The sequence below is a fragment of the Coturnix japonica genome, chromosome 1 (genome assembly GCF_054131305.1).
Source record: "Coturnix japonica strain WE chromosome 1, WE-NBRP24, whole genome shotgun sequence".
NCBI classification, from domain to species: domain Eukaryota; kingdom Metazoa; phylum Chordata; class Aves; order Galliformes; family Phasianidae; genus Coturnix; species Coturnix japonica.
This window is the reverse complement of record NC_140663.1, coordinates 96,886,482-96,908,671: the sequence shown is the minus strand read 5'-3', so window position 1 is coordinate 96,908,671 and position 22,190 is coordinate 96,886,482. Positions and strand designations below refer to the sequence as shown.

The 22,190-nt window shown below is 46.0% G+C and overlaps 1 protein-coding gene across 2 annotated transcripts; it reads left to right on the top strand.

The window, feature by feature from the left end:
• KCNE1 (potassium voltage-gated channel subfamily E regulatory subunit 1) lies at positions 1-17,320 on the top strand. Of its 2 annotated transcripts, XM_085547910.1 has the most exons (3): positions 1-1,175; positions 1,258-1,359; positions 14,723-17,320. In XM_085547910.1, the coding sequence occupies exon 3, from the start codon at positions 14,766-14,768 to the stop codon at positions 15,144-15,146; it is 381 nt and encodes a 126-aa protein (XP_085404036.1). In that variant the 5' UTR covers positions 1-1,175; positions 1,258-1,359; positions 14,723-14,765; the 3' UTR covers positions 15,147-17,320. The 2 variants fall into 2 exon arrangements, with proteins under 2 accessions (XP_085404036.1, XP_015737535.1); XM_015882049.3 differs by lacking the exons at positions 1-1,175; positions 1,258-1,359 and adding an exon at positions 8,961-9,093.
• The last annotated feature ends 4,870 nt before the right edge of the window (positions 17,321-22,190 follow it).

The window sequence follows — 22,190 nt, the reverse complement described above, 5'->3', positions numbered from 1 at the left end:
GGAAAGGAAATGCTCAAAGTAACAGAAATATGCAATGTGTACCAAAATAAATGTTCATACGTGCATGTTTAAAATGTGTGCAAGAATGCATACTCAAAGCCCCAGAGTGAGGAAGGCACAAGGAGCTGGGGCAGGTAGCAGGCAGGTGTTGCTCTGCATCAAGACCCCACCAACCTGCAGGCGCAAAGCTTCTGCTCTTGTGAGTGCATTTCTGATTTGGGTGTTGTGGATTTTATTAGGGATAGGAATTTGTGGAGGTGGTAGAAGCAGGAGTCTGAGGTCTAGCAACACCCCTCCTCTGGGTTGGCAGCAGAAGTGGATTTTTGCTCCCTTGCCAGGGTAGGAGCCAGTGGTGCAGAATAAAAATGTTCCGCAGCTCTGAGGAAGCCACCAGGTTCTGTGGGTGTGCCTTTGAGGTCACAGCTGTCAGCCCAGCTGAGAACAAACTACCAGAGAAGCAGGGTCCTCGCCCTGAGGCTGCTGCTCACTGGTGCTGCTGGTGCAGCTCTGTCCCTCTTTCTTTTGTGGCTGCACAGTAAGAAACCAAGCAGGTCAACAAGCTGAGGTTTCAAGGCTGGCAGTAGAGATATTGCTAATCACCAAGCCGTGCATTTCAGTGGGTTGGCAGGAAACTCTTAGGCTACACTTCAACACGCCTCTCCCCATCACTGCACTTGTCTACCAGCCACGCAAACCATTAGCTTATATGTTCTCCAGCTCCATCTTTTTCCGGAGCCTTGGACTCACATCTCCAGATCATTGACAACAAAGACAGAGAGCAGTGCCGTCCGCCTATCTACCACCATTAATCTCTTTCAGCATGCATTCAAGGTTCACTTTCAGCAATGTCATTAGGTGGAGCTACAGCCTCTGGCACTTCTGGAAAGCTCTATCACTGACATTCATTAAACGCACTGAAGAGAGATGGCAACTTCAAAATCGATTAATTATCATCATTGCCTCTAATTACATCATGCCCAAACTCTGCGAGAGGCTTTTGAGGTAAATGAAAAATGAGGTCTCTGCTATGAGGAAGTTGTGATTAAAACGGTGCTAACATAGGAAAGGAAGAAAAGGAGTTGCCTTGAAGAAAGGAGCGGCTGAGTAATAGACTTCGTGTTAAACTTCATATCACTGATCTCCTCTTCACCCTGTATTGTGGGTCCTGCTCTGAGGTAAGGAGTTAAGTGCTGATTAAGTACATTTGCATAACTTCAGCCCACGGCAAGTCTAGTTATGCTTTGTGTCCATGGGCAGCCTCCTTCCACCCATCCTACGCCAGCACAGCCAGCACTGACCCCTGATGCATCACTGACTTTCGCTCCTGAATCCACAGACAGCTGGGGACGCCCAATGCAGGTAGGTGACAAACAAGAGGTGATTTTATTTGAAAGGGAGGAGAAATTAGATGGCGATTTTGGTACGGCCAGCAGTTCTTCTGCAGCCTGCTCGACAGCTACCTGAAAGGCTGCAGCGAGGCGGGTGTTGGACTCTTTTCTCAAGTGACAAGTGGCAGGATATGAGGAAACAGCCTCAAATTGCACCAGGGATGTTTTAGATCTGCTATCAGGAAGATTTTCTTACGCAGAGAGTGGTCAAGCACTGGAATGGGCTGTTCAGGTAAGTGGTGGAGTTCCCGTCCCTGGAGGTATTTCTGAAATGTGTTGACGTGGTGCTAAGGGACATGGGTTAGTGGTGGGACTTCTGGTAGGATGGTTGGACTTACAATGACCTTTGAAGCTTTTTCCAGCCTAGATGATTCCATAATTCTGTGCTTTTCCTCTCGTCCAGAGAACAAAGTAGCAGCAGCCATGTTAGCACAGCTGGGAATGCTCAAGTGTGATGGGGACTGGCAAGGTGTAAGAAGCCCTATGGCATGGAAGGAACCCAACACATGCTGCAGCAGTCTTGCTATCATAGAATAATTTATGGTCATTGTCTTATTATTTGCAGTGTCCTTATGGTTAAGTGGCGGTATGTTATTATGAATGCACCAGTGGGATTAGTACCTTAGCAAAGCTGAAAGGTCCAACCAGAGGCATGCTTGTTTGATGCTACCTCAGTGTTTGTTGTTTCACACTCCTTTTGGTTAGGAAAATTCCTAGATGTTTTCAGTGCATTCTTAGTTTGTGTTAGTTGTGCTCATCTCTGATTTCAGCAAGACGTAGGGAGTCATCTAACAGCACGTGGCTGTATGAATGCAGAACCTGCTGCTGGTAGCTGAGGGCCTGTACCAAGGAACACATAGCCCAACACTAGTTTCTTACCAGTTTTCCCTAAACATGTGCTCTGGCTACTGTAAGACAAAGAAATGGATTGAAAGAAATGGTCATTTACAGCTGTTTGTATGTAGGAGCTGGTAATTGTTTCCTGGAAGAAATGAATCACATTGCTTCAAGGTATTTCAGATGCTGAGTGCCCTCTCAGATATGCCCTTCTTCTGAGTCACCCCACACCCTTTTACTCTGAAGTATTAGACAGAGTGAAGAGCAACCTGATGAAAAGTGCTGGCTCCAGGTGGAGCAGCACCACTCTCATATTGCCTTTCCCATGCTTTCTGTTCTTATGACTCAGGACTTCCTTTCCTTCTATCTGGCTGTGATTGCAGAAGAAACATATTCCATCTATGCTCACATACTAAACAAGAAATTGTCTTGCCCTTCAGTTTATAAAGCTGCATGTAAGTTGTTATGTAGCCCAAGGAGCTATCTAATATTCAGAACCACATGGGTTCCCTTCAGTTGAAAAACTGAGTCCCCAGCTCCACTCACCTTCTCCACTGGGCACAAAGCAAACACAAGCCCGGCTCTTCCTGCATCTTCCCAAGAAGGCAACTGGGCAGTTTTGGGGACAACAATGGCTCCTTGCCCTAGGAGAAAGCTTGTCCATGCTAACAAGGTTGAATATGAGCAAAACTGGGGTAGGGAGAGATGAGAGGCTTAGGACACTGTGCTGGTGCTTCAGATCGCTTCAGATCTGGCTGCAGGAGTGTAGCTGTGAGCCTGGAGGGAGCATGTCCCAGGGCGGGCAGCCACCGGTCAGTGAGCCAGAAACACAAAGCATCTCAGGGTTTGGAGGGTGGCAGTTTGCTCATGCTGCTTGCATCTGGTGTTTGCTCAAGGGGAAAAAAGGCATAGCGAGGAGATATGCGTGCCTGCTTCTGGTGAGAAGCTTATCTATACCTGACTGTAAAACACACAGCTTCTTTAAAAGAAGAAAAGAACAAAAAAGCCAGGAATAGCACTACCTTTGAAAGCCTTCCTTGATAACACGAGCAAAGTTGGACTTCACACTGCTTGCAAGCATAGGAAGCTGTGGGTAGCATGTGTGGGGATATAGCTTTTGTTATTTCACCTAAATGACTGGAAAGGTATTTTGCATGTTGGCTTTCCAAGATACAAGATTTCCCTTCCCCTCATGACCTGGTACCTTTTCTGAACGGGTGAAATTTTGAGGATGCCCTTCCTGGTGCACAGCAATGCCTCCTATCATGCCCTTAGCCTAGCAATTTCATGCAAATTCCTGACAGACTGGAAGGGATGTTTGGACAGTTAGTGTTATTGTACCAGCAGAAGATCTTTGTCTTGCTTTCTTTTGGCAGCACTGCCAGCAAAACTGGTTTCTGAGCATAAACCATCTCTACTTGGTGAATGAGGAAACCTGCTGATAAAAACATAGGTATGAAACTCTCCCTGTGGTGGCTGGACTTGATGGAGGAAAAGCCAAAGGTTCAATACTGTTGTTGCTTAAGCGACCCACTGACAAATGGGCAACAATGCAAACCTGTCAGGTTTTCAATACCTTAAGCATCAGGAGAATGAATAAGCCTCCAACAATGCAGTGATACTGTTGTGGCTTCCTAAAACCTCCCTCCTGACACTGTGGCTCCCTGTAGGTCATCGCTTTTACAAAGCCACCTCTGCCCACTGGGGTTTTGGTGGGGTTGAGTGGTTGTGCTTGAAGGATCCTACCATTAAGGGCTGTAGACTTTCAAATACCAGGGGATCTAGCTTGTTTATAAGTGCTCTGTGAGTGTAACCTATGAGTTTTGGTGATCCTTGTGGGTCTCTTTGACTCAGGATATCCTATGACTCCCCTGGAGCCCCTCACTTAGCCAGGGCACTGCTGCTCCTCTTGGATCCTAAGCTCAAGCTGCACTGCGCATCGCACACCACCACCCTCCAGCCTCCTGCTGCAGCAGCAGAGCCTGCAGGTTGAGTTGCAGATAAAACCATCTGCTGCGTATAAGCTCTCTGGAAGTGTGTTATTTTGATTTCTTAATGAGTTTCAACTTTTGTGAACTCCAAAGGAGGAGAAAGTTTACAGTATTTTCCAGTCACTAATTAGAGTTAGTATGTCACTGTTATCAAAGTGTGGAGGTCTTCAGTGCTTTTCCACTGCACTGTTTGCTCTTTGCTCATAATGATTTATTTTTATGAGTATATAGCTTTGGCACTTGCACCTGATTTAAGTGAAAACTTTAGATAACATCTTTAAATCCTCCCTTGGAGTGTCTGAATCTCAAGATAGTCCTTTGGAAGGCGTATGTAGCCCCACCTTTTTTAAGCCCTTAAAGCAAACAAGCAGCTCATCCCAAGCAGACACCCTGAGCAAGATGTAGGAAGCCTTTTGTGCACAAGACTCCTTCTGGCTGCTCATGGCAGTGCAGAGCTCTCCACTCTCCTCTTGCCTTCTTAGCAGTGGAGCAGAGAAGGTCTTTCATGCAGTGACCACAACCTGAGCTGTGATCAGTGGGAGCACTGGACCAATCTGCTCTGAGGATGCTAAGTCCTGTCTCTCCTCAGCCCAAGTCCTGGAGGAGCCGGGAGCAGCTCAGTAGGTGTCTGTATGATGGATAGGACTGCAGTTCTTGAAGCTCATATTTTTGGTCACCAGCTCTTAGTTTGCTGGCAGTGGCTCTAAGGTTACAGCAGTTGTATCAGAAATGGGAGATAAGGGTCAGGCTGCATCCCCACGGGGTTGTTAGCCATGTCACCTACTTTCCAAGGCAGTGCCTCTCAGACTAACCTGGGTGTGCCTGTGCTGCTCCATGGCTGCTCAGAGAAAAATGACCCTTTCCCCTTCCTTGGTCAAGGAAGATTCCCACATCCCAGGGAGGTGGTGGAGTCTCCTTCTCTAGAGATATTCAAGACCCGCCTGGACGCCTACCTGTGTGACGTGGTGTAGGGAGCCTGCTTTGGCAGGGGTGTTGGACTCGATGATCTCTAGAGGTCCTTTCCAACCCCTACAATTCTGTGATTCTGTGATCCCTAGAACTGGGAATGGGATGTTCAGAAAGCAGTGTGCCCCACTGCTGGGTTCCTGTGCTGCTGTTGGGATGCGTCCACTTGCTTGCCAAGCACAGAGGTGAAACACAGAGTGCCCGCAACACTGTCATTGGGAAGAAGCAGAAACTGCCACACAGGTCCCACTGGAGCTGGTACCCACAGCCAGCTCAGGAGAGATACATTTTGGGCTGCATACAAGTTTGTAGCTCACAACACAGCCTTCCCACAGCACTTGATGAGCAGTCAGAAGAAGAAACTGCAGCGTCGGTCACCGCTAAACCGCATTTTCCCTGTCTGGTCATTAAAGCAATGATTGCTTGTTGATTGGGGATGACTCATTTGAATCATCATCATAAAAATGTAACACTGTGCCTCTACCAGCATCCAGGAATTACTCTTCAGTGGAAGGGAATTGAGTTTAACCTTGCTATAGAGAGCTGGAAACTTCTCCATATGCTGTCTTTTCCAAATGCTGCAGGTGTCAGCACATTTGTAATGTAACATTGCGGCTTTATAAAGTCTAAATTATATTTTGTTGGCTGACTGCAAACTGCAAACCCACTTTTCCAGCTGGTGTAAATCCATGCAGCTCTCTCTACTTTGCTGCAGCCATGCCGACAAGAGCAGCTGTGGGTCTGACAGTGGCATTTCTCCTGCTCCTGCAGCCAAGAGACTCTGTCTGTGTTCTGGCTGTGTAATGGCAGAGTTGTGCACAAGTGGGAAGCAGGTGGTCCATGTCCTGGCTTTTACGAGTTGGACGCATTTGGATAGCAGTAATTGAATTAGTGTCACTAATTAGGTTTGCTAAATATTACACATCATTCTGGGTAGTTTTAATGTTGGCTTTCCAACTTGAGCTTCATTTGGTTGAAAGCCCATGCTATGGCTTCCCTGAAAACCCAGACTTTGAAATATGGCTTGGATAACCTCTATCTAAAGTCATTTCCACAGAGTTTGGGTTGAATTAGAGGTTGTCCCAAAGGGTTAGACCAATGCCATTGGGTGGGAATTCCTTCTTGGAATGGACTATGGGACTACAGTCCCATCTGACCACTCTTCGGCCAACTGTGAGGAAGCAGAGATGAGCTGAGCCCAGCTCAGGTCAATGCAGGACCACAGGAGACAAAAGGCACCTTCCAAGTCACTTCTGAGCTCTTTTGTTTCTGCTCAGGGCTTTGGTAGCAAGCCCAGTAAAACTCAGCAACTAAGAGTTTGTGCAGCTTTCCGGTAGTTTCTTCTGGTTTTGAGAGATTAATGTGATATGCGTGGGAAAGTGCCAAAGATACTGATCTCTTGGATATTAGACTTTATCTCCTTATGTGCGAAAGCCACAGTAGCAACCTTTTTAAGACAGAGCATGGAATCTTTGAAAGAACAACCTCTATTCTCTGCATCCCACACCTGCCACACCATTTCTTTCCTCATAATGATGCTAAGACCCATTAAAAATTTTTCCCTACCACCATCAGAAGGATGGATTTGAGAGATCTGCACATTCTTGTACTTGTGAAACGTCTCGTGCCACCTTCAAGAGATGTGATGCATTTACTTTCTGACGGATCCAGTCACTCCACATGTTGTCATTATGGTGAAGAAAATGAAACCTGCAGCTATTGACAGATCAGGGAGGGCAAAGTGGTTCTGTGGCTTTCAGCCTTGCTTTTGTTTATTACCTTTGTTATATTAAAAAAATAATCACCCTGTCAGGTACCACCAAAGTCAAATAGAAGTTACGTGGATGTTTCTAAAGAAAATAAAATGGATTTGGTCTTGTGTAACAAAGATGCAATCCACCCAGCTGTAGCAGAGGTTTCATGGCAGTGGAAGTGATTTGTCACACAGAACTCAAGATCTTTCAAAATCAATCCTTGTTGTCATAAAATCACAGAATATCCAGAGCTGGAAGGGACTCACGAGGATCACCAAATCCAACTCTAGGCTCCACACAGCAACACCCAAAATCAAACCTGTGTCTGAGTGTTGTCCAAACTCTCCTTGAACTCCAGCACTGGGGGCCGTGCCCACAGCCCTGTGCATCCCGTTCCATACCCACGTCCCTCTGGTGCAGCCCCTTTCCCTGACCCCCAGCTGCCCCTCCCCTGGCACAGCTCCATGCCGTTCCCTCGGGACCTGTCGCTGTCACACAGAGCAGAGCTCAGCGCTGCCCCTCCGCTCCCTGTGAGGAGCTGCAGCCGCCATCAGGCCTCCATCAGCTCCTCTGCTCTGTGCACACTGAGGGGCCTCATCTACACACCTTGCCTTCAGAGCCTTAACCATTTTTCTAGCCCCCCTTTGATCCTTAAACAGTTTTATGTCCTTTTTGTACTGTGGTGCCAAACCTGCACATAGTGCTGTGGCTCAGCTGTCACCGAACCTTGGCTCAAGATGGCTTCATTGTGTGCCTTGTCCTTGTCCAGACAGCTCTCTCATTGAAACAAAGGTTACAGCTGCCAACCCATGCCGAGCAGCATTCCTCTTTCCCAACATGTTCCTGACTGTTCGGCCATGGGAGGAGGAAGTGATCTAATTTTCTCCCAAATTTCTCCTGTGAAGAGGAAGCAGGGCTTGGCTGCTCCTTGTCTGCTGTCTCTGATGATGTGTGTCCTCCTTTTCCTCTTCCTGTTTCCCTCACCTCCTTTTTGACCCTCTCCAGTTCTAGAGCACATATTTCAGTGTGCCCACACTGCCCAGAAACAGAAGGGAGCATGCAAAACCTTCTCCACCTGTAGACAGAGCACCCTCAGCCCTATTTTGATCCCTCTGCATAGCTGGAGGACTCAATCAATTTGTTCACCAAGCAGTGCACTTCTTTCCTAATTAGCCACTGCCCAACCTTCAAGAATCTTCTTTTAACAATCTTCTCTTCGATGGGACACAACAATACCATGAGCAATGAATCACAGTCATAGAATTGTCTGAGTTGAAAGAGACCCTTAAAGGTCACCTAATCCAACTTCCCTGCAATGGGCAGGGACACCTATGGCTCCATCAGGCTGCTCAGAAAGTGGGGACTACATCCCCCACCACACCAAAAGCATAGAACAAAGCTCCTGAAAGAGGAGAAGATATTAAGACACTGCTTCTACCTGTTCCTTTTTATGTTTCAGTCACCCTCTCACTTCTCCTCTGCTGTCCTGTTCTCACTTCTCTCCAGCTGCTGCTGTCCCTGGTTGGGGCACACCTGGGAAGCCTGCTTAGCACTCCAGAGCTCATTATCACACACTGCCAGCACTGTCTCTTATGCGTTTAAATGCAGCTGCCCTGAAAAACTATTAGATTCATTTCAGAGGTTCCAGGTGTGCTTTAATGATTCCCTTTTAGCCAAGGGGTGATGGCAGACATTTCTTCTCACATGGAAAGCAGCTGTTTTGGGGTGATGGCTGGGGGTCAGCCTATGTCCCCTGGAACAAGCTGATGGTGTAGTGTTGAAGGAGAAGCCCTGGAAGTGCTTCCACTCATGCTGCCTCACCAGCACCCCACAACAGCTACTAGGGCTGGGTCCTACCTGCTATTGCCCCCAGTACCTCCCACTTACCTGGCACCCACGGCCAGTGCCCACACCTTGCAGCAGGAGGCTGGCCCTTGCCACAGGCTACTGCCCTCCCCCAGCCTGTATATTTTCCTGTTTGCCTCTTACCTTTTGCACTGATCCCAGGAATAGGGACAGTGACAGCCTAGCTGCTGTCCCTAGAGGAGCCAGAAGCCAACTTCTGCTTGCAGACAGTTTATGTTCTTCTCTGGGCTCACACCTTCAGTTCCCCCAGGAGGGCTCGGAGCCTTGCATCCAGCCAAGGTTTGTTGCCAGGTGTGTACCGGGCTGGGGATGAGAGCAGGGGTTGATTGCAAATGTTGCAGGGCTGAACTGATGAAGGAGAAGGGGGAGCAGGACTTTCACTCAACAGGTTTTGTTTGCCGTTGCAGTTGCGACGGTGTTTGTCTGCTCTGTCAGACTGGGTGTGAGACCAAGGCAGCTGCATCTGGGAAGATAAACTTATATGCTCTGAAGCCTACTGTTTGGGGAGGTTGCTGGGTTTTTCACTTCAAAGTAGTATGGTGTGTATATGGTGTGTGGAAGGGGATTAGATGTCTACCTGGTGCTTTTGAGAAGAAGTGGTTGTACCCTCAGTACAAGTGTTGCGTTTTAGAGTAGCACAGGAACCTTAAGTGGACAGTGATGGGTGGCCTGGGGAAGAGTTGAAGATTTGCTAGGGGTTGCAGATGGTGCATGCAACTTGTGCATAACTGTAAATCCATCCCCAGAACCCTACTTGCTTCTGGGCTGCTCTACTGTACCATCTCAGATCTAGCTTTGCATCGTGCTGTTCTGTTGCATACATTTCCAGGAACTGAAGGGACCAAATGAGTCTATCTTGTGCAACACTCTGCTTTCCAGAAAGCTATTGTCTGAACTACCCATCCCTGTAATGAATAGGCAGGGAAATGAGGTCAGAAGATCCATTACCTTTTAATGTTGGAGGGACTTTAATCACTTTACAGAACTGGGAGGTGGGCAATGTGCTGTGCTGACTTTTGTCATCAGTGTAGAATAGACTTTTCTGTGTGTCATCAGTTCCTGAGAAGTTGATGCTGCAGTGTATTTTCTGAAGGTATAAATGCCTCTGAAGTCTCAGTTCCTGCTGCTTGGTTGCTGATGCTCTTGGCAGCAATGTGAGAGATTGCTGGAGATGTTTGCTTGGTATAAATTAAAATGTAGGTCCTTTGTTTTAGGAGAGCTGAGAAAATGGCAATGGGAGATAAGCACCTGTCATTTAACATCCACCTCTGCCTACATAATACCACTTTTTAACTCAGCAGGGAAGAGGGGTACCACTAGCCAAAGCAAACTAATTTGCCTACATTGTACTGGAGGAAAAATTCCCACTGGGCTCCAAAGCTAGTAATCACATCCTCTAGGTACGTGACAGAAAATTGCCTCCTTACTTCTTAGACCCTGGCAGTCTTTGGGGACCCACTGAAGCTCCACTGCTGGGATCCAGCCCAGCACAGCCCCAGGTGGAGCAGGCAGGGCTGTGGCTGCAGCTCCAGTTGGTTCAGGTCTCTGTGCAGAGGCACCTAGGCTGGGAGAGCAGTCTACAGCCTGCCTTGCAACACATAGACCTGTACCCTTCTGCCTTTCTTGAGAAATAGCCAGACATAAGTCAGTTCTGATGCTTATAAAGAAGACAAAAGTAATATTAAGTGCCTGATTCTCTGCAGTTGCTAATTGCCTTGCTTGAACTCAAATGTCAATTTACAGCTCTGCAGAGATACCAAGTCACAGTCTTACTTCCTCAGCAGGGTGAATGCGGCTGCCTCAGCACCCAGCTGGGCAATGCACGATCTTCCAGCTGCTCTGCTTGGCCTCACCACAGACCCAAAGCAGAGTCAGACTATGCATCTCACAGACATAGGTTTGCATGCTGCAGCTGTAGCACTTCATAGCTCTAAGCTGTACTTGGGTTTGAATTGTTTGGTTTTTTTTCCTCATTGGTGGAGCCCCCAGCTGCAATTAACAGCCAACCTATGCAAATATTTCCCTGGGGAAACTTTTGCTTAGAACAGCAGCAAGGCTGAAAGCATCCCAAGTAATTCCAACCATCAGAGAAAGCAAACACCGTCCTAGGATCCTCCCGTCTGCACTAAGTTTAGATTGAAGGCATGCTTCTACGCCTGCTGAGAGCCTGTTCATTCACTTCTTGATGCTGTGGATCACAGCCAGTGGAGCAGTGGCTCAGGTCGTCATTGACATTCAATGAAAGATGAGCTTGAACAAAGCCAGCAGTACATCTGCACAGCTGGGAAACTTTAGTGTTAACAATAAACTTGCACTCAGCACTCTACTTTTTGCTTTGGAGGCACATTTGATCTGCATTTAATGTAACGGGTGGAGAAGCAGCAACACACCTGAGAGCAGGATGTAGCTCAGGCTGTTATCAGCCTTAGGGAATTCCCTCTGAATCACTGCCCAGTAAGGGAACTGCTGAACTGTTAACAAGTTTGCCTCAGGCCATTCTTAACACCAGGCAAAGAACTACTACTGCTTAATGCCTGTCCCCCAAAACATAGAGGGGATAGGAGGTGTAATCACCTGCCACACATCTCCCATTGGGTAGTGTGGTATGGGGACCATCAACCCAGATGGCTTACAGGGGTTGCAGCCCATGGCCACCAGGTTTTGGGATGCTCTCAGTTTTACATGGAGCTCCTTAGAGGAGCCCCACAAGGGACTGGGACAGTGATGATGATTTGCAGCCCATCAGCAGACATTCGCAGAGAGTGGGGAACAAAGTTTTGAGGACATTAGGACTTCCATCTATCATGGACTAGACCAGTGATACAGACAGTTCTTCCCAGTCCTGTGTACTGCAGCTCTAAATGGGTTTCAGTGGAGTTGAACTATGCTTGTGGAGTGGTAGATGAGACCTTTAGGCTTACTGATGTTTCAGGAGGAGCTGTCCTCCTTGGAAACCAGAATGTGCCTCCTCCCTCCCTCAGCCTGTAAGTCTGATTTGGCTGTGGAGATGGAGCCAGGCTGGCAACAAGTAGTTATTGCAATGATTTATTAGCAGTTTTACATTTTACAGTGTTGACACATTCTGTGCACTTAGGAGGAGTAATCTCAGATAAAGGTTTAGGCTTCTTTTTCTCTTCCTTCCCTTATTAAAGGATCTGAAAACAGCTGTGAAAAGTGAATAGATTTTAACTATTGAGCTCAAGCTGCCAAGATGTTATTTCCTGTAGCTTTGACTCATGCAACTAAAGAAATGAGTTGGATCACAATATTGTTTGTAGAGGGGATTTTGTCTCCCTCTGCCACCCCCAGGCTCATCTCTATTTAAAACCAAAATACCGAGGCATGCTCCCACATGTGCTCATTTTTCCTGCTGGAAAGGCAGCTCATCTCAGGAAGTGCTCAGAATGTTGTGAATCTGAGCCCTTGAGAGCCTCACCTGAGCCCTGCAAGGTCATTCACTCACCAAGAGTAGGAGTCTGGGTTCGGGTGGTGTGGGCTGATTGTGTTGCTCTGGAATGTGTGATAAGGAAAGCAAAACTTTCTTCATGACATTAATCATCCCGGGCTGAGCATCTGACTTCCAATGAGACCTGGCCTCAAATCCACGATTGCACAGCATGGAAGTCTAGTAAAATGGTTTGGACAAATCTGGTGCAAAAATCGGCATAGATGGTTGTATTAGCAATTAATTTTTACAAGTACGTTTGATCATATTCGTGTCTGAATTGATGGCATATTTCATTTAGCTGCCAAAGCACAGTAGAGAGTAAATTACTGCTCTCCACATGTGAGATAGGAGGTCACAAGATAAGTGTTCTGTTCTCATTTCCTCTAACTCAACATCTCCTTCTACAGCATTTGTGTTATAACGAGGCGCAGACAATTCAGAGAAACCTCCAGACACTTCACATCCACTGCAGTGTCATTAACAACAGCTGGAGGCTGTGTACACAGCTAACATCCTTATTTCATAGAGGTCCTGCACAACAGCTATGTATCATTAATGCTGCCCTCACGCAGAGATGTAATTGCTGCCTGGATCTTTTGGTGACTTTGTGCCCAAGGGTTCATTTCATTCTTGATGTATTATAAATGAACATAACAGTACTTCTTACAAACAAAATGAAGCAAACCAACCAAAGAACAACAGCAAAAAAAGAACCCAAGCCCAAAACAAACAAAAATCTCACAAAATCAGGAAGCCCATGCTGAAGCTTTTGCTAACAGGTTGACCTGTTATCACGTATTTAAAACTGTAGAAAGCACTGACAGCCATCTTACGTTATTAAAAGATTGCTGTGACAGAAGTCACCTTGAATAACAGTACCTTGATTCAGAAGTGTTAAGGGCAAAAGCAGGGAGAAACTGTTGTCTTAATTTTCTAGAGCTGTTAAAATTAGGCATTGTGATGGGATTGTTCAGTTGTGTTACCTGGCTGTTGAGGCTTTGGGATTGCAGTGGTGACAGGGCTGTGTGAAAAAATTCATAGATAACATTAAAAAGGGAAAATGACCCTTCAACTTCTTAGAGTCACAAAATTATTAAAGTTTGGAAAAGACTTTTGGGATCACCCAGTACAACCATCAGCCCACCCCCACCATGCCCACTGCCCACATCCCTCAGTGCCACATCCACACGGCTCTTGAACACCTCCAGGGATGGAGACTCCACCACCTCCCTGGGCAGCCTGTGCCACTGCATCACCGCTCTTTTTGAGATGAAATTTTTCCTAATACTCAAACTGAACCTCCCCTGGTGCAACTTGAGGCCATTCCCTTTCATCATGTCACTGCTATCTGGGAGAAGAGGCCAACCCCCACCTCACCATGACCTCCTCTCAGGTGGTTGTAGAGAGTGATGAGGTTTGCCCTAAGTCTGGAGTGAACAGCCCCGGTTCTCTCAGCCACTCCCCATCAGATTTGTGCTCCAAACCCTTCACATCTTTGTTGTTGCCTTTCTCTGGACATCCTCCAGGGCTCCAGTGTCTTTCTTGTAGTGAGGGGCATTATTGTAGAGGGTTGTCAGCACAGTAGGCTGTGGCTAGGAGGCTTTGATTGTTCAGTGCTTCTTGGTAGATCCATCTCCTGATGGCATTCCTGATCTGCAGCAATGCTAGTGAAAGTTCTCCTAATCAGACAATAAAACGCGGGTTGCATAGCAATTTAGTTTGGGGGAGAAAGCACTGGTCTGCCTGTAAGGAAGGGGAGAAGGAAAAGGTTTTCCTTGCACCTCGGTAGCAGCCACTGCTGGGTAGGCAGTCACTGAATACCCCCTGTAAACACCATCCTTGGGCAAGTGGGAATTCACATTAAATAAGCTTAGGATAAATGTCTCTCAAGTGTTTGGTTGCTCAGTCTCTATGCTATATCCATACAAGGGTTGCAGAAGGCAAAGCTTCTCAACAGAGGTGGATGTGTGATGCTTGCTGCAGGTTCCAGTTATTTCCACTTCAGATCAGGTACAGAAATTTTGTTTCCAGATTCAGTTCTGGTTTTGGAAAGAGGGAAAGCCAGGATGATAACCCTCAAAGCCAAAAGCAGCTGCTGTAGCATGGGTGTGAGCCTGTCCTGGTGCGTGTGGGGCTTGGGGAAGAAGCCATGGGCTGTAAGCAGCATGAGCATAAGCTTGGGCTGGGTGAGTGGCCAATGGCTGGAGCAGTAAAGTACCATAATAGGCTATGTGTGGAGACTGAGGACTTGGTATCATGGAGGGTTTTTAAGACAAGTATTTGCAGGGGATGGATGCATCCTCACTGGCCTTGCTTGGAAGGAGAAGGTGAGCAGGCTTCCCGGGTACTTTCTCAGGTCCTGACTCTCTGCATGTCCTGAGACAACTTCCTTGCTGGGGGAAACCAGTAAAGCAAACAGAGAAAATCATGTCTTTGTCTGATGACATGTCCCTATTTATTTTTCTTTTCTAGGGAAACTAGGGAAGAAAGAAGTGCAAGGGGCCAAAGAAAAAAGATGTTGGTGCTGTCCAATGACACAGCCCTGAGCATTCTCCTCTCCAAGCTGCTTCAAGACCACCTGGAGCAGACAAATAGCACTGCTCCCTCTACAGCTGGAAGCACTGGTGGCAGCCTGGAAATCATCTACTTGCTGATGATGGTTGGTCTCTTTGGCTTCTTCACAGTGGGAGTCATGGTGACCAATATCCGTGCTAGGAGGCTGGATGACTCCCACAACCCCTACAACACATACATTGCAACAGACATTTGGCACAAGAAGGACCAGGAGTATTTTCAAGCCAAGCTTATAGAAAATTACAAGCTGTGCTGTGTCTTTGAAAACCAGCTGGCAGTAGAACAGCCGAGCATTCACATTCCTGAGGAGAAGTCTTCCTAGCCAAATGGGAGAAAGGACTGGACTGAACTTTGCATGGGGACAACCCAAGCGATACCTGCTATGAACCAGGCTAGCTGCTTTCCCACCTGCCAAGCTCCCGGTGCTGGCCTAGGACAGGCAGAATTACAGAGGTGACAATGAAGCTGATGGGTTTGTGATGGCTCGGGTGCTGCAAAGTTGCCTGACCACATTGTTTCAGTCACTGTAAGGTCAGGGAAGGAGACACACCAATGGGAGTATCATGGACTCTTAGCTTCACCTGGTGAGAAATACAAATTTTGGTGTTGCCAGCATGAATTCTTGCAGTAGTCAGTGTACTTCAAAACAAACTGGATCGAGCATAAGCTAGAGGTATTAACAGCCAAGTATTGTTTAGGCAATCGTTTTCAAGTAATATCATTGTCTTCCAAGAAAATGTAGCAGAAAGATTTCCTTTGTATTTTTGAATAATCATAGTATAAACTGTACAGTGTTATGGATAAGTAGTTTTTCTGAGAATCATGTACCTTTTTGAGGTAGAATTTTTAGAAAGGATGTGCTTTTATTATTATTTTTTGCTGAAAAAACATTTCTGTGGACTTCAGAGGGAACTTTTTTAGTGACTGTCCTTAATTCACATTGTGTACCCCAGATAAGACTTGCAGAGTACTTATGTTTTTCCTTCTTGTGGATCCAGGTTGATCTCAGAAGCAATACCCACCTTTGTACAAGGACTGAGTAACATGCAGTGTTGTGAGTATTGATCACCTTTAATGACTGCAGAAGACCTAGGTGCTAGCCTGTGGTTGCAAAGTGAATTTCCACACAGTGAAAAGCAGTTTCTCAAGGTCTCTGCTGTTTAGTCATGGATGCACCTTTATGTGTGTGCCTAACTTGTAGCCCATGAGCTGTTTCTCTAGGTCCCAAGAGCAGCCCCCTTAGCACAGATGCTTATTTCTTGCACTATCCAGTGTGAGGTCCATGTCAGCAAGGTATTCCTGCCTGTGGCCTCCATATGCCCTTCTTCCATGGACTGTGTAAACCAAGCTGCAGGGAGAAGGCAGTAGCTGAACCCTGCTGCTTTGGTAGCAAGTATTAGGTGTCTCTGCTCTCAGGCAGAAATATGTCTGCTCTGAACACTGCATTGCTTAAAATAGCAACCTAGCCAGGTCAAAGCCTGTTTTCTTGTATGGGATCAAAGAAGCAATGGTCTGGGCAGGAGGGGACTTTTTATTTCTACTCTGCAGATGTATATCTCATTTTTAGCTACCAAAGAGTGAGAAGAAGTGGGAAAGGCTTGAAAAAAAGTCATGCAAAACAGTTGGTTCAAAGGCAAGGCAAAGGCAGAGTGGCAGCAGACCGCTACCAAAGTATTTGGATAGGCAAGGGATGCAAAACACTGTGCTGTCGTTGAAGTAGCAGGTTAGCCAAGCTTCTCTTCCCATGATATTTAAACATAGGACAACTGAAAACAGGGTGTATTTTTAAAAATAGATTTGTATGGTGCCTGCCATTAAGCTGAGGGTAAGGCCAATGTTTTAAGCTTGGAATATTTCTGTCGGCTTAATTATCTGAGACTTTGTCTCCTCTAGAGAAAGGTAGACCAGGCCAGGCTTTGGATAGCTGTTGACTTATTAGCTTGGGCATTGCTCTCTTGGGTTCTCATCGTGTGGTCTGTATATTGCTTCTACTTCCTACCCTCAGTGAGAGAGCAAATGCTCTCGCTTGTTGGTTATCTAGGTGTAGACCCATGAAGCATTGCTGAAAATGTTTAAACTTGCGTTGAAAATGGCCTTCACTGCACTAAAACCTTTGAACATTAAGCATTTCAAAAGGTCTGCCTCCTGCAGCTCCCCTTCCACTCCAGGTGCTTTCAGGTATTTTGGGCTGGGGCACTTGCTGTTCACCTTATTTTAATAGGCCCAGTGTAGCTATTTGTGACAAGGTCATTGTCTGCATTACTTAGCTTCCACTTCTTTTTTTTCTTTTCTTTTTTTATCTCTCCCATTTTATTTATTTTAATAAGTGAGGAAACACTGTGCCTTAGTCATAATGTTTTTCTTTGTAACCAGGTTACAAAGCACCTTTCTATTTCACTTGTAGCCTCCCACAGTGGACCTTCACATTACCTTTCAGTCTTTCTCCTTCTTCCCATACATTTTTCACTCGTGAAAAAACAATAAAATATTAACTACAAATGTTGCTTGTGGCCTTAGAAGTTTTTCTTTTGAGCTGTTTCATAAGCTTGCAGAAAGAACACTGATTCTACCTGATGGGCACCCACTCACCCGTCACATTTCTACACCCTGTTAATGAAGGCCAAGCCTGGGTGCTGGGATATGTCCCAGTACACCTACATCTGGAGAAACAATAAAATGTTAGGCACAAATTCTTTACCTCAGGTAAACTCCCAGTGCTTGCATTTCACCAGGCAACTTGACTCTGGCGTTCAGTACAACGAGGGAGGAAGGTCTTTTGGCTTTGCACAAGGTGTTGTTTGGGTACCTCACCCAAACAGGGCATCTTGGGATGCAGATTTTTAAGGTTAGAAAGGGCCATTTTGATCATAGGAGAGATAGGAGTGCATATAATAAGCTCTTAAGAGCTTGGGTCAGCCTGCTGTCAGTATTCTCCTTGAAAAAGACTCTGAAATTTCTGGATTATGTAATAATAGTTTTAGAGATGGGAAGCGAGAGCCAGCTGCAGCCTGCATTGCAGAGCATCATTCAGAACTTCTACACAGTCACCACTTCCTCTGTCATTACAACTGACTACTACAGGAAGGCTGACACTGAGTCTGTCCCTGACTTCATGCAGCGAAAGCACAGGTTGGCCAAGGAGTACCTGCAAATGTGTGATTAGTTCACTTGCTCATCACCTTTGCCATAGATAAAACCTATCACGTTGTTACCAATACAACAGTGATCATATTTTCTGATTTTCTGGAGAATTTCTTATTTTACCAGAGAGATGAAAGAAGCTTAAAGTCATTAGGCAAATGTTGCACAAATGTTGCCTCAGATTCCAATTTTGTTGCTTAGGGGACATAAAATAGGCAGGGGAACTGTCAGAGGTTTATTTTTCTCAAGACCACAGTAGCTTAAGTCCCTGGCTTCATCACCTATGGCTTATTCCATTTGGCAGCCTTGCTGCTCATTGGCCCAGTGAGCATACCTCCAGGCATAGGTATTGCTCACTGGCTGCTTATGCTTTATATAAAAGGAATTATACACTAAAGGGCATTCTGAAATGTGGAATTGTGTACAAATGGCATTCCAAATTTAAGACTTTTGTTAGCAGTGATGTGATGCTAACACACAAAAAATCTTAACCAAAGGCAAAGAATTAATATACCATGTGCTCTCTTGCATATATATTGGAAAATTCTGTGGAGTACAGCATAAATGTGGACAGGATTCTATGTTGAACCTCTGAGAGAGGAAGAAACTCCAGGACAGTTGTAACTAGGTTATGTGGCCTTTGGTGGCCAAGGTGTCCCTCTTCTTCCCTTTTCTGCCTGCCTTGGAAACCTGGCTAGACTACCTAGACTAGGCTAGACTGCTTAGCCTGTGATTGCTGCAGCTCCCCAGCTCCAAGCACCTCTTTTGGCTCTGCTTGCAAAGCTGTCACAGGAATGTCACTTACGGTTCCCCTACCAAAGACGACCTTCACCAGCCATATATGGTGTGAGCTGCAGCGTGCAGCAGGGTGCAGCCGCCCTTCCCCAGCAGCATGCAGTCATTTACCTGAATGGAAACATGTTCATCTGTTTATCTGAGGATATATTTGTATGGGATTGTAGAATCACAGAATACTTGGAGTTGGAAGGAACCTTTAAAGGTCACCTAGTCCAACTCCCCTGCAATGAACAGTGACACCACAGCTAGATCAGGTTGCCCAGAGCCTGATTCAGATTCACCTTGAAACTTTCCAGGGATGGGGCATTCTCATCTCTGGGCAACCTGTTTCAGTATATATGGACAGACAAAGCTCAGCTTTAATATGACCAGATACTTGTTCTACATGTAAGAAATCCTTAATGCTGGTATAGGAGATCAAACCCCTGGTACTAAAAACTCCACGTGGAAAATGATTCATTGTCAAAGATAACCCCAGTTCATAAGCTTGAAATGAGCTCCCCCACCTCACTTTATAGTTATCAGTGTTATCTTTATTAGCAGTTGGTTGGGTCAGACCTGCTACACCGGGAAACACACACAAAGACTAGCAGGAGGAAGCCGATAAAAATAGAAGATATGAGCAATCAGAAGTAAGCAGAACATTCTTTACAGCTGATAACTGAAATTATCTTATATCATATTTCTATGGTATCCTGTTTCAGTTTTACACATCGTTATCACTGAGCCAAACTCACTTGCTAATCTCCTTATCCAGCTGGAGCCATCAGCTGCGCATGTGAAACCTCCACGAAGCCTTTCTCAAGCAATTGCTCAAGGAACCAGCACAAATGCAATTGCTTCGCAGAGGAGGCTGGGAAAGGTCACGTTGTGTTTTACCAGTGAAACGGGCAGGATTGTGTTCCCTGAAACCGAAGCTGTCCTGTCTGCTTGGCCCTTGTGGCATGTTCAACTGGAAAAATGGTCCGAGTCAACTGCCTTCCAATGGCAAGAAGCAAAGGCCCATACCCTGCCAAAGTACCCTAGCAAATAACTAAATTCATGGTAGTTCTAGGGCAGGGCTTGCAAGAGTGGTTGCATTGCAAGGCAGCCTTCAACAGCATTTATGAATGTGCTTCAGATGAAAGAAAAGGGAAGATTCATATAAATCTTACGGAAAATGCATAAATACTTAATACAAAAGTGACCACGGTTTGATCAAAAGTGAACATCTGCTCTGATTTAACAGAAGGAAGAATGATGACTCTGATGCAGTGCTTTCTCTATCAGACCCGGATTTTCTGGTTGTGCTACAGCCCATTATTTTCACAGGCACACCCAGCTTTGCTGAAGTAATTCTTCCACTCAGTCCACAAACCCACACACTGGAGTAGGGCCACCAACCTTACAAGACCTAAAGCCAAGCAAAACAAAATGTGGCACCTTAATGTGAGAGCATTTACTCTGAAAAACACTTAACTCTGTATAATAGCAGTTAGAGAATGGGTACACCATGCACAGCTGGTCTTCAAAGAAATGCAGTTTGATTTTGACCAAGGTCCAGTTGGATTCTCATTCTGATGCTGTTTTGAGGTAGCTTTCAATTTTCTATACAAGAAAAACATGACTCATTGGTCCAGCTGTAAAGCATTCATTCTGATTTGATCCCAAAGACTCAGCAGTGCATGATTACCCAATATGTAGTTCATACTTCTTACTTGGGCACAGCCCCATCCGTAGTACTAATTCTGCCTCCCCACACTGCTATGTTTTCCATTTTCCAGTGTTTTATTCCATACCACAGCCTACGGCCTTCAGACCTCCATCCCTATCTTCCCCATAGGTCCACAGCTCTTTGCTTGGCAGAAATAAGTATAACCCATCTGCTTTGGCTGAAGGAAGCCATATCAGCCCAGGATCTAGCACATTGTTCCCTAAGCCTTAGCTCCTATTTCCTTTTTCCTTATGACCTCCAGCTTCCAGTGGCAGGGTAATTTGTCAGGGGGAACGGTTATTCAGCAGCTGCTCTGGTTCATTGTTGTGCACATAAACCTCAAACCTATGGTCTTTATTCAGGTCCATGGCAACAGCCAGCTTAGAAAACTCCAATCTGACATGACTTTTTGTCCTGGCAGTGTTTTCTCAAGCATTTATTATCCTCGTCTCACCTCACAATGCAAAAAGAATCTGGGAAAAAGGGTGCAAACAATAACCTCTTGCCAACTTTGCACCTGCAGCCCAGATCCCTTCTCCTGGCTGCTGGAGCCAAGCTTGCCTTATAGGTGCACCTGCAACTCTACTCACAGCAGCTCAGTTCCCTGGGTCTCAGGTGTGAATGCGGCCCTGGCCTGCATGCAGAGAGCAGAGGAATGAAGCATCAAATCCTTTCCATCCTTCTATCATTCAGTGGGTTGGGGCTGGGTGGGCTTTGAGATCCCTTCCAAACCAAACTTCTCTATGATTCTATGATCTCACACTTCATCAGCAGTAGTCCAAGAGACTATCTGTCCAAATCCTGGCCTTGGGAAAGGGATTGTAGCAGAATGAAAAAGGAAATTTGAATAAAGGTAAGCAAAAGAAAATAAATTTGAATAAAGGTAATAGTGCTTCACGCTAATCAAATTTCCAGTGGTGCTGGCAAACTGACTGCAGAACAGGTGAAATATCAGTTAAGCCTCCTATCTTATCTCCAAAATACAGCAATTAACAGGCCGCTTGACACTCTGTGCAGGCCTGGAAATGTCAAATGTCCAACCTGAGTTTGCTTGGACTAAGCAGGGAAACAGGAAGCCTTCAAATGAGTTTTGCTTTGTGCTCCATGACGTGAAGAAAAACACTTAAAAGCTTTTTCAGGCACTTTCAGGTCCTGTGCCACAAGACCAGAACCTTACCTCAATAGGTCTTTTCCTGAATGTCCATTTTAGGAACCAAACTTTCAGAAGTGTTGCTGAGAAAGGATATTTCTCTGCATATTGGGCATGAGTTGCTGAGTAGCACAGGCTGGTGTGGCAAACTCAACATTTTCTTTCTCACCTGTTCCATGAGCACTCACTGGTGCCACTGCCTGGGAGAGGACTTGGGTAGGTACACGCCATCACAAGGGCAGGTTGACCCAGCTCAGATTTCTGTCCTATTTTCTTCTGGTTTCCCATGAAACATGACCACATCCACCCTGACTGCGTGGGGCAGCTCCTTTCCTCAGAGGCCCTCCTGGCTAGACTTGAGCACAGGTAGAGGTGGCAGCAACTGCTGGCTCTGCTGTCATTGGATGCAGTGTGAATGGGTTGCCATCATCCAATTAGGATTCACCATGATCAAAGACAAGGGCGTCACCTGATTGTATGGTTCCCAAAAAGTATAAAGAATGGCGTTACATGGGGAAAACTGATCCCCTGTGGTCTGCTGGTGTACAAGAATGAGGATGACTACTTTGCCATGGTATGCATTC

Bases quoted from the DNA above. Each gene is read 5' to 3' on its own strand.
- KCNE1 (XM_085547910.1), top strand. From the start codon at position 14,766: ATGTTGGTGCTGTCCAATGACACAGCCCTGAGCATTCTCCTCTCCAAG.